Source organism: Colletotrichum higginsianum, assembly GCF_001672515.1.
Source record: "Colletotrichum higginsianum IMI 349063 chromosome 7 map unlocalized unitig_7, whole genome shotgun sequence".
Taxonomy (NCBI): domain Eukaryota; kingdom Fungi; phylum Ascomycota; class Sordariomycetes; order Glomerellales; family Glomerellaceae; genus Colletotrichum; species Colletotrichum higginsianum.
Window position 1 is genome coordinate 1,043,258 of NW_017263917.1, and position 15,993 is coordinate 1,059,250.

Sequence of the window (15,993 nt, forward strand, 5' to 3'; positions counted from 1 at the left end):
GTGCAAAACCAGAACGAAACAGAAGAGGCTACGATGCCGTCGCGCAAGGTCGTGTGTAAGTAGATGTAAATTTGGTTCCAGTGATTGGGAGCGCAAGAAGTGGGCGGCTCGATCAGTTAAAGAGCATCTCCTCTTTTCCTCCCCTCCTTTTTTCTTCTCGTCTAGGTTGCTTCGTCAGGCACCGAGGGTGAGGTACGAGCACGTAGAGAGGTAGGTACGGGTCCGGTATCGACGTGTCGGGAAACGTGAGAACCAGGACCAGACAGCACTAGGGTCCGGATGCGAATCGGCGGAACGTGCGATGCAAAGCGGAAATGCGGGTTGACGATGGGTGGATGGATGATGGGGTCTACTCAATGGTCGGTGGGGGAACGAAAGACGGATTCTCAGCCCAAATTGAGCATGTACCTCGATATGTCTGGCAACAGGTAAAATAGGCAGGCCATAACCGGCAGCGGCATAACACAATAAGACGGCATCCTGTGAGTTTCGAACGACGGACGTGCCAGTTGTACTGAGTGCTGTGTACTTCACAACGCAACAACCAACCTCGGGCCTGTGTGAGTGAGGCGGGAGAGTGTTGGGCCCCGCTTCACATGTGGAGAAGTGGAAGGGAGCATGGAAAGCAGCAAATCTTGCTCTGCTGAGCGAGAAGATGGATGCTCGGCATTCTGTCCGACGAGCGAGACGAGAAGCTAGAAGAGGTTGCGTGTAAAACACGGTGGAAAGGAGGGGTAAGTTGGGGGGAGTTGTAACTCAGTACTTGTATGGTCAGCATTCAGGAAAAGTCGCGGGGTACTGGATCCAACCCCCGTCCAATCCGGGCAATGTCCGCCGAAAATCGAGAGGTGCCGGCCCTGGTTAAAATGGCCGCGGGCACCAAAGACGGCAATTCTGTCCTAAAGCAAGGGCTGTGGCCCGTGGGCTCGGCGGGGCATTATCTTGGGGGGATTATAGCTCACTGCTTTGCCCAACTAAAGGATGGTCAAGGATTGTAAGTATTAACAGTTCGCAGCTGACTTTGTCGTTGGTGTGCCATGCGTTCCTGCCAGTTGCAAACAGGTTGTCGGAGACTAGAGGTGCTCGCAGCGGGTCATGACCTTTTGTTTTCTCTTCATCCCCCCATTCCCATCGTGACTTTCTGTGTTTTTCCTCGTCTTGTTGTCGAGCTCCGATTTGCGGGGAGAAAAACCAGCAAGTCCCACTCTACCTTACCGTGTCTATCCCACATTAGATGCCTAGGTAGGTACACATCGTAAATCAATCCTTACGTGGGGGGCAGGCGCGTTGGCCGAGTTGAGGGCGGCAGCCATCTTTTGGGGTTTCAAGAGAACATGTCCAATGACTCAGACGTGTGTCCTCTCCTCCCCCTCTTGTGTTCGTGCTTGTGCCCGTGAGCCGGTACTCCTCGTGCAAATCGTGTTACACTTGTTCGAAGAGTAGAGAAGCGACTGTGTGATTGTTCAAGAACAAAACAGAAGCGACGACGTCAGAGGGTAATTGGAGAAACCCGGTATCCCTGCAGCTGAGGGGTAAAACAGTGGGTGGGGGAGAGCAGTATCGAGTACACTCCACTGCCCCGCACTCCTCCGCCGGTTGCCCCGCGTAGACAGTCTCGGATGCAGGCGTGCGCGCCGTTGCTCTGCTGTGTGCTATGCTACCATTGACCTGGGCAGAAAGACGTGCTTTGGCCGGGCATAAACCGGTAAACCCAGAATAGCTCCCCGTTGTCGGGAGACAAAAAGGTACATTCGCAAGCTTGACGAAGCTTCCTCAGTCTCACGGCTACAAATCCGCTGCTGCTTAGGGCCCGTCCAATAAAACTGTAGTGGCCTCAAACCCATTCGACCAAGGTTGAGGTGCGCGAACTCTCCCACCTTCCCCCCCTCTACCTTTCTCCGTCCCTTCTTCGTGTCTCGTCGTGTCTCGTCGCTTCCTCTCCATACACAGACCCCCGATTTCGCAATGGCCTCGCAATTCTTCTCTCTTGAGGGCCAGACCGCTCTCGTCACTGGTGGCACGCGTGGAATTGGCGCTGCCGTGGCCGTTGGCCTCGCCGAAGCAGGTGCCGACATTCTACTCGTCCAGCGGGACGAGTCGAGCAAATCGACCAAGGAGGCCGTCGAGAAGCTCGGCCGCAAAGCCCAGATCTATACGGCCGACCTCAGCTCTCAGGAGAGCGTCGCCGCCCTCGTGCCCAAGGTCCTCCAGGATGGCCACCAGATCCGCATTCTCGTCAACTGCGCCGGTATCCAGAAGCGCCACCCGTGCGAGAAGTTCCCCGACGACGACTTCAACGCTGTAAGCAACGATATCGAGTCGCTGGCTCACACGCAGAAATCAACATCGTGGAAGCTGACATACCCAACCCAACCCCCAAAAAGGTCATCCAGGTCAACCTCAACTCCGTCTTCACCCTCACCCGGGATGTCGGCGCTCACATGCTTAACCTCGAACCCCACCCCGTCACCGGCCGCAAAGGCAGCATTATCAACTACGCCTCCCTGCTAACTTTCCAGGGCGGCTTCACGGTGCCGGCCTATGCCGCCTCTAAGGGCGCCGTCGGCCAGCTGACCAAGAGCTTCGCCAACGAGTGGACCTCCAAGGGCATCACCGTCAACGCCATCGCGCCTGGCTACATCGAGACCGAGATGAACACGGCGCTGCTTAACGACAAGGAGCGCCTTGCGAGCATCAGCGCCCGCATCCCCGCCGGCCGCTGGGGCACTCCCGAGGACTTCAAGGGCACCTCGGTGTACCTGGCCAGCAAGGCCAGCGGCTACGTGAGCGGCCATGTCTTGGTTGTTGACGGCGGGTGGATGGGTCGGTAAAAGAATTGGAAGGACTGCTCCGAAAAAATTCACCCAGACCTCTATCAACCTGAGACGTGCAAGAGAGAAAGAATACAAACCCTCTTGAAAGGGGGGGGGGGGGGGGGTAAAAAACAAAAAAAAGGAAGAAAAAGTTATACCAACCAGCTCTAATGACACGGCATTATGTATCGCGCATGATTGCAAACCAGATCTAAAAGAATTGCATTTCCCGTCCCGTCCCCACTAACGCTGCGCGGAGTAGTTTTGAGCTTTGCTCGCCATGACGCTCTCCATCCAAGGATAGACTGATCCATTCGCCATTGGGTACCCCATGTGCAAAGCTCCCGAAAAGAATCTACCCTCCTTGGGCGTGCCGTACTCGAACAACATCATCGAGTCCTCAATCGGCATCAATCCGTCCAGAGTACCCTGGAATGAAGTCAGTCATTTGTTCTTCACCGAGTGTCGATATGGCCAAACTCACGTTGATTAGCAACAGCCGGGTCGAGGGCTTGTCGATGATGCCCGTCTCAAGCAGAGAGAACTTCTTTTGTACGCCGGTCTTGTATTCCTCCACCGACTTGTAACCGTGCTTCATGGCCATGGCGGGTGTCAACCTGGCGGATGTCAGTGCAGGCCCGAGACACACAACAGACAGCTGGCCTCGACTTACAGGAAAGGGTACTCGTGGCCATCAGCCTTCTCGAGCCACTCGGGGTCGAAGAAGTGGTGACACCCGGCACCCTGAGCAATTGAGCCGATCAGGCGGTCCTTGTGAGTGTGCGCAATACGAATGGCGTAATACCCGCCCGAGCTAAGACCCCAAACCATGACCCGGTCCGTGTTGAACCGGCCGTCGACGGCGATCCAGTCGAGGACGCTGCTCCACAATCGGTCGGGGCTATCCGGGTCGGCCGAGTCCGCAGGGCAGTCGGCGGTACCGGGAATCTCGACGATGACGCTTCCCCACCCTCGCGCCAGGAACTCGTCCGATCGAACGGTGTTGTCGGGGCGGTAGCCATCGAGGCCGGTCATCAGAACAACGACCGGGATGGGGTTACTCTTAGACGCTCCGTGGGGAAGCCTCACGTATGCCGGGATCGACTGCCTGTCTCCGCCGCTAGCGTGGGTGTGCGGGATGTTGATGTCATTGATGGGACAGTCCCAGGACTGGGCCGCCTTCATATAGGTCTGCTTTTGGGCCTCCCACGCCTTCCACTTGACGGGACAGCTGACCTCAGGGTAGGCCGTGATGTATGGAAATCTGGCGATACGGTAGACCGTGCAGGCTCGGAGGTACAAGTCGCTCGCCTCCTTCTTGCTTCCCGCACTGACAGCTTTGTCGCCCATGGCGGTCAGAGACTCGGCGATGGGGAAGAAGGCCTCTGTGTAAGCTGCAGAGGTCCCGTCGTTAATGTTGTTCTGCTGCGTGGTTAGACAAATGTTCCAGAGCATGGTTCCGGCCTAGCTTACATTTATGAGGTGCTCGAAAATGGGTTCAAAGTCCTCGTACTGGCCGTCGTGGAACGGGTAGACGCCCTTGGTACACTAATGCGGGACGAGTCAGCATCTCTGATTGTGCTTAGCTTCCTGTCATATGGGGGGACATACAGGAAACTTCCACTTCGTCTCCCAAAGGGCCTTGATACCCTGGTGATGAGGCATGGTCCTTTCAAAGGCTTCAGTGCCCATCATCCAATGCCGCTTACCATCCTGGTTGGGGAGCTTGTGCGGCGACATGTCGGAATTGGTCAGGAAATGACGCGGACGGTCCTCTGCTTGGTGAACAGTGGCAATCGACCCTTGGCAACGTGAACCGGCTTGACTTTGCTGCAACTCCGGCGACGCACGACTTCCCGGGTAGGCGATTTGCTGAGAACTCTGGGAGACACCGGGTAAGCCGTTGAGCATTAGACCAATAACAAACGAATTTGATTTATTTTAGGATTGTGTCCATGTCACCGTTTTGTCCAGCCACGGACTCTGGTTGCAATGGCGTCGAATTTGGGATGGGGCCAAGACTTACTCTGACTGGAGTGAAGCAATTCGCACGCGAGCGATGGCAGAATGTAGGTCCTCAATCATCATGAAATGTATAAAACAAAAGGCGTCAGAGCTACTATATATATTTATATCAAAGGACGTCTCGATCCGTAGGCGGCAAACTCAATGCCCAATGACGACGCGCGCTCGGAGTATCAAGGGGTGGACTTGCAGGACTTGATATAGCTCCGCGGTGGCTTTCACGGACTTTTGTCGTTGGGGATATCCGTTGTCCGGTCGTGAGACGCGCAGCAACTGCAAAGCAATGGGGACCGAAGGGGGGGAAAGGGGGGTAAACGTGGAGGTCGGCCGTCTTATACGACGACGCCATGATCAAAATCGTGTCAGCCATTTGCGACGAGCCGCGCTTTGGCCATGCATGTGAATATTCGTGTGATGCGCCCAGGTCCTGACTCTGACCATTTGTCCAAGCTGCTCGACTTAAGTTGCCGCATGTCAGGGTTGGTCTAGCAGAAAGCCTCCGAGACAAGGCGAAGGGCCAGGCGGCCCTCCGCCTGTGCAACAATGACGGAAGGCGGCCGGACTTGTCGGCTCTGGGGATCAACAGGACCCGGTTCTTCAGTCCCCATGTCGTCTTTGTCTACCGTCCAATGACGATTGCCACTCGAGTTGGACAAAGCATACATCGTAACAAAGGCAGGAGGAACCCAAAGCTCACACTGGTCTGTCCTGTGCTGCAGGGCAACATGATGAAAGAGAAGTTTAACGAAAGATCTTCGGAGAAAGCGATCCGTTTCATGGCAAGTGAAACGCAAGGAGGGCGCTTTTCGACAAATACGTGACTCAGTAGTGGTTGTCGCAGCAGGCTGCGACGGACAGGACGGCTAGGCCCTTTCGGTGCCGTAATTCCCGTAAGCTTCGCCGGAAGGGGGGGGGGGGGGCAGGCCTCTCCTTGGTGGCAGCCCAGGAAGAGTCTGATTATGTCACGGGTGTCAGCCACCCGGATACGTGCGAGAGAAAAAGAGTCAGCAGTGGTCTGATCAATTGGCTAGGGACAATGGAGCCGTGCAGTGCAATCACTCGTTGCGCCTGGCCCTTGTGTAGCTGGTCAGAACGATGGATCGTCGACATTGACCAAGTGGCTCGAGCCACGGAAATGACTAAAGTGCATGAGCATGGGCGGACGTGCGAGAGGCGGAGCGGGATCGGGATGGGAATGGCCGGGGCTGCCCAGACTGCCGACTGCCCAGTTTCAATGTTGGACAGATTTTACATCTTTGGAGGGACTGAAGTGGATGAAAGCAGGCAAGTGCCTCTGGTAGGAGAGACGTTGCATGTGGTGGTTGGGTTGCGTGTTCCTATTCTTCTTGTCCTTTTTTCTTGTTTCCTCGGGGATCGAGCTTCGCACTCGTCTGATCTACCACATTGATCTAGAGCTTTCAGTCCTGCGAGTACCCCACATCAGCAGTTCACCGATGCAATCCAAGTTTGTCTGGCACGAAACCGAACGGCGTCGAGCCCGAACCGAGACACGACAACGCGGTTGGGGACGAAATGACGTGTCGTCTGTGGTAGGAGGATGAGAGGAAGGTAACGGGCTACTGGGCCTTACTCTTGTCTCCCTCGTAGTAGTGGGCCATCTCTAGGCCGGCTCTCCTAAAGCCACACTTGACGTAGAAGCCCTCGTTGGCCTCGCTACAGTCCAAGATGCTCTTGTAGCAGCCGACCTTCTCGGCAATGAAGTCGAGGGCCTGGATAATGCGCAGACCGAGCTTCTTGCCCTGCTGGTCCTTTGCCACAGCGATATCTTCGATGTGGCCCACAAGACCAAGGCTGTGGATACTGCACGAAAGATGATGGGTCAGCATGGCTCACAAGCAAAGACGGAGATGGCGGTGCGCGACAATGAATAGCATGGCCAATGCTGCCCTCCCCTCCCAGCCTTCGATTGCAACTTACAACTTGCGCTCGACAATCAAGGCACCGGTTCCGACCACGGTTTTCCTGCTCGTGTCCTCTATGACAAGGATATAGTACCCGTCGCTCTTGGACAACCAATCGTAGCGTTCTGCGAATTGTGGCTCACTGATATCACCGACGGTGGTCAGGACACGGAGGCAGTCGAGAAAGCCGGTATTGTAGTCGGATTGGCGGAGGGCGCGAACGATGTAGCCTTCGGGGAGAGCAGAGGCGACGGTGGGAGACACGAGGTCGTCGGCGAAGAGCCCCTTTTCTGCCATTGCGGTAGCGATTGCAATACGTCGTTGGAGGGGGTTGTTGGACAGCGATTCTTTGGGTGACGAGGGAAGTGGTTCGAAGTAGCTTCAATGGCGGGGCAGTGCAACGCAGAACTACGGGCGATTGAGAATCACGCTGGGCTTGATTGGTCGGTGAAGCTTTCGTTGGGGTTGAACTGGGAGGTTGGAGATAAAGGCGTTGGGTCAGAGGCAAGACAGCGAAGCGGTGAAGAAGATGGAGAAGGAGACGAGAAAGGGGAGGAGGTGAGGGAGGTGATAAGAGCGAAATCCGTGGTGGTTGTGATGGTGGACGCGCGATGTTTGCGGCAGAGTTACACCTCATCCGTCGTGTCGGGCTGGGCAACGACGCAAGTAAATGGGTGCAGCGTGAACAGCAATCCCATCTGCAGATCCATCCATCTCCATCGCAAGGTTCTCATCCTCAGGGGGCGTGGGGGATCCATAGGGGCGGGCCCCTGTGCCTGTCTAGGTGCATTCGTTTATCGTTGTCCACTCCCGTAAACCAGGCAGGCACAGTTGAATGGCCGCCATATCCTGTGTGTCTAAACCCATGAGACCAGACCGCCCGCAAGGTTCAGGGACTCCAGATGCTGACGCCCTGAAAACGGCCAAAATATGGCAGTCTACAATTTGGTTTTGACAGAGGTGGTCAAGATGTGGTCAGCTTCGCCCACCATCTAGGCAGATTTTGGTACGACAGCTGACTTCGACGGCCGAGACCCAGGGAGGTAGGCGCGGAGCGAGCTCGCTTACTTCATTCACCCTGCCATCGAAACATGGCATTTCATTGGTAGCTTGGAGGTAGTTTGAGCAGAGCTGCCCCTCAAGCTTCAGCTGACGGGGGCTGGCTGTGGCTATTCTTAGCACGCAAAACTCATGGGTAAATGATGCGGTGGGTACAGCGGAGGGATCGTAATTTGGAGTGCTTGCTGCCTTGCATCCCTCATCCTCCTTCGTGTGCACTAATCGAGCACGCCTAGGCCCTGTGTCTTCCCGCCCACGGGCCTGTCGATCCTCGAGACGTCCGTCCCGACAACAGGGTCTTGACCAAGGTATTCGGATAAGGTGAAGAAGCTGTTCCCCCTCGTGCGGCTCTTCAGGGCCGATCCGCCAAGGAGCGTTTTGCTGGCTGGCTCGACAGATGGATGCTTTCCTCATCCGTTCCCCATGGCATCGACCCGAAGCAATCGACAAGGACGAGAGAAAAAACAGCTGCAAGGTGCGAAAGACATGGAGTACCAGCAAACAGGAATCCGGTAGGACACGGCAGCTGGTAGCACTGGTGTCCATCCCAACACGCCGTGCTAAATGTGGCAGTTGGGTCCTGATCACCGATCTATCCTGTGAGCTTGGTGCGTATGGTGTGAGCGGTGCAAGTGTGTACATTGACGTATGTGACGAAGGGGGGAGAGAGAGCGGTGGCGTGTGGGTGGGTGGATGCGGTCACGGGCTTGCCTTTGGTTAACCTAAGAATAAGACATGACAAAGCTGAGGAACACATGAAGATTATGGCCGGCGAAGGAATGCCGGGCTATTTATTGTGTCTTGGGTCTGTGACCAGGTCCTGTAATTTGACCCCCTTGGCTGGAGGGGAGGTTGCACGGATGGTAGGATGGGAGTAAGGTTTGATATGGTTGGGGAACCCAAAAGGAGACGACTAGGTGGCTAGTATGCCATCTGGAATGATCTTTGAGGGCAGGTCCCTGTGCGGACGATGAGAGGAAGGAAGAAAAGATGGATGGATGATTGAGGCGGGAGGCAATCGTGGCCTACATGGAATGCCACAGTTTCAGCTTGTGTTCTAGCGCACGATGCCTCCCAAAACAGAGTCAGAGGAATCAGAGATAAATGGCATGGCGGCTTTGGCAATGAGGACCGACAGATGCCCCGCACATCCATCCCCATGCTCGTTGACTTATCGGGCGGCTGCCGGCCGTCGACGTCGTCTCGCTGAAGGCGAAAGAGACGTGCACCTGCCGATAACGAACCTCAGCTTTGTTGCCCCCTTCCATCTCCACCAAACATTTCCAGCTGTTTTGGAAACAGAACGGACGTATTGGTGACAGCCTGGAAACAAAAACCTTATGTGTTCATAACCATCGTTTTCATCGTCACAAAGAAAAGACCCTCCCTTCCTTAACGGCGGCCGCCGCCAGCAGCCTTCGACAGCACTCCGCTCTCGTCCGCCAGAGGCTAAGTTGGATATGGCAGGCACATTGGGATAGGGATTATGTAAATGAGAGCGAGGAAGAGCGAGAAGAAGAAGAAGATGAAGAAAACACAAAGAGGTGCAGAAACCGTAACTGACCTGCCTACATCTACCTCTCCGTCCTCTTCTGACAATCGAAAATGCCTTCCTAACGCTATCATCACCGTAACTGCTTAGCACCAAATGCTAGTCCAGTCCAGTGTCTCGACTCTGCAAATCCATCTCCATCATCTCATCCCGCCGCATCCTCCATCCCACGCACTACCGCGTAGCGTCACACAGAGGCAGTCTAACCGCACAAGGGGGCCTGATACCTGCTCCACTGCACATCTTGCCCCCAAAACCCCCGTCAAGATAGACATCTTCCTATTCAATGTTCCAAATTCAATGTACTCTACCCCCCTTTTGGTTGTCCAACTGACAACCACCACCACTACCAACAACACCAGGATGAGTAGGGATGGGATGGCATGGGGTCTACGCCGTCCGTGTCGCGCATGAACCTCCCCCACAAAATGCAATCACATGCTGCCACACTCAACGTCCCACTTGCTCCTATTGGAGCCCTGGCGTCGCGGGCGGCTCAACACGTCAATTTACCGCGACTCTGAGCCTAAAGTTACCCCAACTGAATCAGTCTTCGACGCGCTGCGCTACCTAAGGTATCCAGGTAGGCAGGTAGGTACGTGCGAGTACTCTGTAATTAGTACGCCTTGCTCCTTTTTCGCCTCTCGCCCGTCCCCGTCCCCGTCACCAAGTAATGCACACACTGCACGACACAGCATAATAACACAGCATCTCCAAGGCCAGTCCGACAGACAATAATCGCACAAGAGAGGACGGGATCCTCGCCTTTAGTTACCCAAGAATACCTAGCTGCCTCATCATTCCTTGCACCGCTGCGGCTACTCTAATTCCGGCCAGCCTATACTATACGCCTCTGCGCTGCTTTGCTCCTCCTCCGGCCGAACGTGCCTGAATGTTGCCACCACTGGCGGCCGGCCCATCTCCCCCTTTTCCTCGTCACTTCATCTAACCTCGACTTCCACTCCCTCTACTCATACCTCTGCTACTGCTACTTCTTCCTCGTCTTTCCCTCCTGAGCGTCGCCGGACGTTTCCTCATACTGTCGCCTCTCGCGGCTTCCAGAGCGCCTCTTCGGATGTTTTCGCCCCCCTCGCTCTCCCTTACTTCAGGCTCGCGCCTAAGCTCTCTTGGATATAACATGGCATTTACACCTCCCGCACCACAACGAGCTTAACATCCAAAACGTTATCTCAACCCCCCTTTCGTCTGTCCTCCATGCTCCGTGCCTCCTCGTATGCGAGCACACACGTCCGCACCCGCATTGGCATCCGTACCGACAAAGATGGACAACATGGATTCGGACGATGATTGGGACGCCGACGAGCACTCGCACGACTTGATCCACATTCCCCTCGAGCCTCACCAGGGCCGTACCATACTCCCAGCCCCTATTGCAAAGGCCGTCAGCCTCGCCACACGCTCAACCTGTCTGGCCATCCGCGTCGGTACTCTCGTCAGCTCTTATGGTTTCGATGCTGCAAAGTTCACCACCCTCTCCAGTCTCGAGCTGGGTAGAGGTATTCTTGAGGGGATACTCAGTAGGTCTGGGAGGGACATGCTCGTGCGCTCCAATAGCGACTTGGGGAGGGAAGATGCCGAAACTGTCTTGGAGAGAAGCTTGGAGCACCTGCACCATGCTATGTCACAGATCGTGTTCTGGACTACCACCGGTTTTCAGATGACAAGTACTACCTTTTCAGTGGTGTCGGAAGTATCACAGCTACTTCTCTCGTCTCTCGACCAGTTCTTTGGCTCCACCGATTCTTCGCGCGCCATTGCAAGCATCATCACTCTTATCCGTCGAGAATTTCAAAACCCTGCAACCGGGGTAGAGGGCGAGCGTGTGGGTGTCGTCGATCTTGTTATGGGCTTGTGCGCTTTGGCCTACCTCCAACGCAAGTGTCGACGCTTCCTTGATGAGGAGAGTAGGCGGTTGGGACATGACGAGATCGTCTGGGACGTCGTCGTCCTCAACGACGGCGAGCGAGTCGACATCCACGAGAACAGTCTCTACGGTGTGCACAAGGGCCGTTACAAGAGCAAGGGCCCTGACATCTTGGTTTCCATACCAGGCGATCAACCCAGCCCTAGTATCCTAGCCACTATCGAACGCCATGGGGAACGAGAAACCAGCGAAGATGAGGATGACGACGATCTGCCCGAGATCCGTTTGAAGAACCAGATCATGCGCTCTATGCCCTCGGACACGAGCGTCTCCATCTCAACAACCACCTTGACGAGGAAAATGATCACCGTAGATTTTACTGGCCCCGAGCCACCGACATTGACACCGCCTCCCGGCGTGGAGGTCGTTGAGCGAGAGGTCCTGCCTTCAGCAGAGTATCAAAAAGAGCAGCCTACACGACAACATGCGGTTGCCGATGTTCCGACGTACCGGGTTGTATACAGGGTGGACAAGAGCAAACAGCGGAGCACCACATTTCGGGGCTACGAAGAGCCAGAGGAGACGACCAGAAAAGTAGAGTCCCTGGATGACACTGAAGATTCGGATGCCTTTGGCCGAGACGGCGACAACGACGACCCACCACCTCCCGTTCCTCCTAAACCCGCGCTGCCAGTAGTCGCGGCCAGTTCCTCGAGAGCAGAAGCAACTTCCAATTCGACCCCTCGTCGCACAAAGGTTGGGTCCGGCGTCCCTTCGACATCCCCCAACAGCAGAGCATCCCAAATCCCAACGCCAAAGCAGAACCCGGAGAACGCGCCTAACCAAAAGCGACAGCGAGCGCCACTGGCTCCTTTACCAGCGAGGCCACGTCATGAGAATGCTGTTTCTTCGCATTCTGAAACCACCAAGGCCAAAAGAATAAAAGGCGATTCTTTGCCAACGAGCAAGCCGTCAGAAAAGCCCGCAGAGAAGAAAAGCGGTATCAGACAGGCCCTGAAGAGGGGTACTAGTTCAAATATTTCCAACCTATTCCACCGAGATGGAGCGGGCACTACGAGCTCGCAATCCGCGGGAAAGGCCAAGCAAACCCCTCGAGCCGGACCCGCGGAGAGGACTACGCGCACTCCCACCCAGTCCAGTCGTCCTTCCCAGAACCGGGCCATGGGACCGACGGCTTCCTCCAGCTCCCGAGGTCGCAACTACGAGAACCCCTCACCAGTACCTCGTAGCTCCTCGCGAGCTAGTTACATCTCGGTCCATGAACGCCGGCGAGACTCGATTGTTTCGCAGACGGAAACCTACTCGTTCCATGCAGTCGATGGGCTTCGGCCACAGTCGCCAGGGTACGGCCGCCGAGACGGTATGGGCCAGTCCAGTATCCCGAAATCTCGGTCGGAGAAGGACATGAACGATCAGAAACCGCCGTCACCCATGAAGTCACGCAGAGCACGCTCCCATGTCAACACACCGAGTCTTTACAGCATCGCGAACACGGGCTCTCAAACATCGCTGGTTTTGTCCTCGTACTACCAGAAGAGTGCATACACAGATTCTGAAGCCATTGATACCTTGAGGAGGGCGGGCACAGTAGATGGCGTTTTCCCTGCCTTCCATCTGCTTCGCAACATCACTCGTTACATGAGGTTTTCTTCGGCTTCCTACGGCTCCAATTTCCTCAAGTTCATGGGTATTTCCAAGGAGATGCCCCTGCTCAGGGCACTTGACGACACGCATCATGAAATCCGATCCTTTGCCCACCACACGGAATCAGAGGCGGCGAGTATTCTCCTTGCGTCGTTTGTTGATTCCCAGGGAGGTTCGGACACGACTGGCTCGACGGGTACCGGTGTTCCATTGGTTCATTACATCTCCCTGGACCATGAATCAAAGGCTGTTGTTCTCGCATGCCGTGGCACACTAGGTTTCGAGGATGTCTTGGCCGATATGGCTTGCGATTATGACAATCTTTACTGGAGAGGAAAGTCGTACAAGGTGCATAAGGGCATCCACGCGTCCGCCCGGCGCTTGCTCTATGGCGGCGACGGGCGTGTTCTCTACACGCTCAAGGAGGCTCTGGACGAGTTCAGTGATTACGGACTGGTCCTCTGCGGCCACTCTCTCGGAGGCGGTGTTACTGCCTTATTGGGTACGATGCTCGCGGAGCCATCGTCCACCGGCACAGGGTTTGTCACCACGTCCGAGCCGCATCGCCGCCTTCTTGGGGATGGCCGCTTCCTTGAGACGGACACAACACACGTGTGTCTCCCATCAGGCCGCCCCATTCACGTCTACGCCTACGGGCCCCCAGGCACTATGTCGCCTGCCCTACGCAAAGCCACCCGAGGTCTCGTCACGAGCGTCGTGCACGGCTGTGATCTGGTCCCGTTTTTGTCCCTAGGCGTCCTGCACGACTTCCAAGCCGTTGCGCTCGCTTTCAAGAGCGACAACCATGAGGCCAAGGTCGAGGTCAGGCAACGCATATGGCAGGCCTTTCAGACTGGCCTCGCAGAGAAGTGGTACACGAGTAGTAGCCGCTCGATGGTCGCCGACGAGGACAAGTGGAGCATCTCGGCACTAACGACGCTGCGGTCGAGCATGATGAGCCTCAAGCTTCTGCCTCCCGGTGAAGTGTTTATCGTCGAGAGCCAACGGGTTCTGAGACGCGATGCATTCCTTCTGTCAGATGAGGAGTCTATCGGACGACCTGCGCAGCGTATTGTATTGAAATACGTTAGGGACGTTGAGTCCAGGTTCAGGGAGGTTCGCTTTGGCACAAGTATGCTCATCGACCATAGCCCGGCCAAATACGAGGATGCATTGAACAAGCTCCGCTTCGGGGTTGTCGAGACGGGCTAAACACCCAACTTCCCACCTTTACTACCCACGCAGTTTTTTCTTTTGTCGACGGGCACAATGCCCCCAGGTAACACCATATACCCATCCTCCTTGAGTACGACACGCAATCATGTGGGGTCAGGTCTACACACCGGTTATGTACGGAAAACACGTTGGCATGAGAAGAGAAGGGGAGAACGCACACAAAAACGCAGAGATTTGGCGGTTTGATTTGGATACAACCATGGCTTCATCAGGACGTCTTGAGAAGGCACACATATGGGCCACACACAGCAATGCCTCGTCTTATTGATACAAGGATAAAAACCAAATAATACTCTCTATATACATTCACACGCCTTCATTGTCACTTTCTCTTCCCCTCTCCTCAGGAATCAAAGAATCACTGCGGCTTTTCCGTCGTGATGTTGCCGTCCTGATCATAGAATATCTCCTTGACTTGGACAGACCTCAGGTGATCCACGCCGCTGCTGAGTTCGCAGTCGTGATGGAAGAGCCACCACTGGCCCTTGAACTCGACAATGGAGTGATGCGTCGTCCAGCCCAGAACAGGCTCTAGAATGCGTCCGCCATAGGTGAAGGGACCCAGCGGGCTATCACTGGTCGCGTAACAGAGGTAGTGTGTGTCACCGGTCGAATAGGAGAAGTAGTACAGGCCGTCCTTCTTGTGCAGCCAAGCGGCCTCAAAGAAGCGGCGGTCGTGGTCGTCAGCCAGGATCGGCTTCTTGGTCTCCGCGTCGAGAATCTGGATCTCTTGAACCTCGCCGTCGAACTGGTGCATGTCGTCGGTGAGCTTGGCGACGCGCGGGCCCAAGGCGTAGGCGCCCTCGCCGCTAGGCTCCTTGGGGCCGAGCCAGTCGGCATCGAAGACGTCGTTGCCCTTCTGGTAACACTGCAGCTGACCGCCCCAAAGACCGCCAAAGTAGAGATACCCCTGACCATCATCGTCAACGAAGCTAGCGGGGTCGATGCTGTAGCTGCCCTTGATAGGTTCCGTGTCCGGTACGAAGGGGCCCTCGGGCTTGTCCGATACGGCGACGCCGATGCGGAAGATGTCCTGTTTGTCGCGGGCGGGAAAATACAGGTAGTATTTTCCGTCTTTGAAGGCGGCGTCCGGCGCCCAGAGCTGTTTCGAGACCCAGGGGACGTCCTCGGTCTTCAAGACCACGCCGTGGTCCACAAGGGGCTCGAGGGGGTCCAGCGACGAGGTGCTGAAGACGTGGTAGTCGGCCATGTCGTACTGGTCGCCATTATCGTTGAACTTGATATCGGTCTCGCGGTCATGGGATGGGTAGATGTAGATCTTGCCATTGAAGACGTGGGCTGAAGGGTCAGCCGTGTAGAGATGGCTAATGAGTGGTGCCATAGTGAGAGGGGGGAGGAGAGAGCTGCGGGGGAACGGGTGCGGGGTAATTGGATTCGGCCGTGAGAGTTGGGGATAGTTTGGGAATCGTCTGTCACGGGCTATGTGGAATATATATACACATGCATATGTTTACAGAAAGTCCCATGTATATTTGCAGAAACCAGAATGAATCAGAGAGAAGACTTGGAAGGAATGGCTTACATGCCATTAACCACTTCCCCACCACCGAGGTGGTCCAGCGCGTACGGATGAATATGGCGATGTTGGCCCAGTGGGGTGGAACGCCGGACGACTAACCAGCGGCTTTTGTATTTACCCAGCGAATTTTCCCGGTTTACCCCGTCTTGGACGCCCTCCCCAAATGCGCGGTTATGCATGGTCACAAGCGAACCAGGTACGCAGCATCTTGATGGGGCGAGCAACGACGCTGCTGTGCCGAACGGAACAGTGGTCTAATGCGGAAATGAAGAAGTTATTATGCCATTATCGCTCCG

At 55.5% G+C, this 15,993-nt stretch overlaps 5 protein-coding genes across 5 annotated transcripts; 2 read left to right on the forward strand and 3 right to left on the reverse strand.

Annotated features, from left to right (window-relative positions):
* Positions 1 to 1,965: 1,965 nt before the first annotated feature.
* Positions 1,966 to 2,831, forward strand: CH63R_10016 (2-deoxy-D-gluconate 3-dehydrogenase; the record flags this gene model as incomplete). Its single annotated transcript, XM_018304990.1, has 2 exons — positions 1,966 to 2,301; positions 2,385 to 2,831. The coding sequence occupies 2 exons, from the start codon at positions 1,966 to 1,968 to the stop codon at positions 2,829 to 2,831; spliced, it is 783 nt and encodes a 260-aa protein (XP_018154414.1).
* Positions 2,832 to 3,056: 225 nt separating this feature from the next.
* Positions 3,057 to 4,553, reverse strand: CH63R_10017 (Pigment biosynthesis protein ayg1; the record flags this gene model as incomplete). The annotated part of the gene is made up of 5 exons (XM_018304991.1): positions 3,057 to 3,242; positions 3,298 to 3,430; positions 3,487 to 4,235; positions 4,287 to 4,361; positions 4,425 to 4,553. 5 exons carry the CDS (start codon positions 4,551 to 4,553, stop codon positions 3,057 to 3,059), a joined length of 1,272 nt encoding a protein of 423 aa, XP_018154415.1.
* A 1,862-nt stretch (positions 4,554 to 6,415) lies between these two features.
* On the reverse strand, positions 6,416 to 7,057 carry CH63R_10018 (Acetyltransferase; the record flags this gene model as incomplete). Its single annotated transcript, XM_018304992.1, has 2 exons — positions 6,416 to 6,659; positions 6,777 to 7,057. 2 exons carry the CDS (start codon positions 7,055 to 7,057, stop codon positions 6,416 to 6,418), a joined length of 525 nt encoding a protein of 174 aa, XP_018154416.1.
* A 3,596-nt stretch (positions 7,058 to 10,653) lies between these two features.
* Positions 10,654 to 14,133, forward strand: CH63R_10019 (Lipase; the record flags this gene model as incomplete). Its single annotated transcript, XM_018304993.1, has 1 exon — positions 10,654 to 14,133. The coding sequence occupies one exon, from the start codon at positions 10,654 to 10,656 to the stop codon at positions 14,131 to 14,133; it is 3,480 nt and encodes a 1,159-aa protein (XP_018154417.1).
* A 382-nt stretch (positions 14,134 to 14,515) lies between these two features.
* On the reverse strand, positions 14,516 to 15,499 carry CH63R_10020 (Glycosyl hydrolase family 43; the record flags this gene model as incomplete). Its single annotated transcript, XM_018304994.1, has 1 exon — positions 14,516 to 15,499. One exon carries the CDS (start codon positions 15,497 to 15,499, stop codon positions 14,516 to 14,518), a length of 984 nt encoding a protein of 327 aa, XP_018154418.1.
* Positions 15,500 to 15,993: the final 494 nt, after the last annotated feature.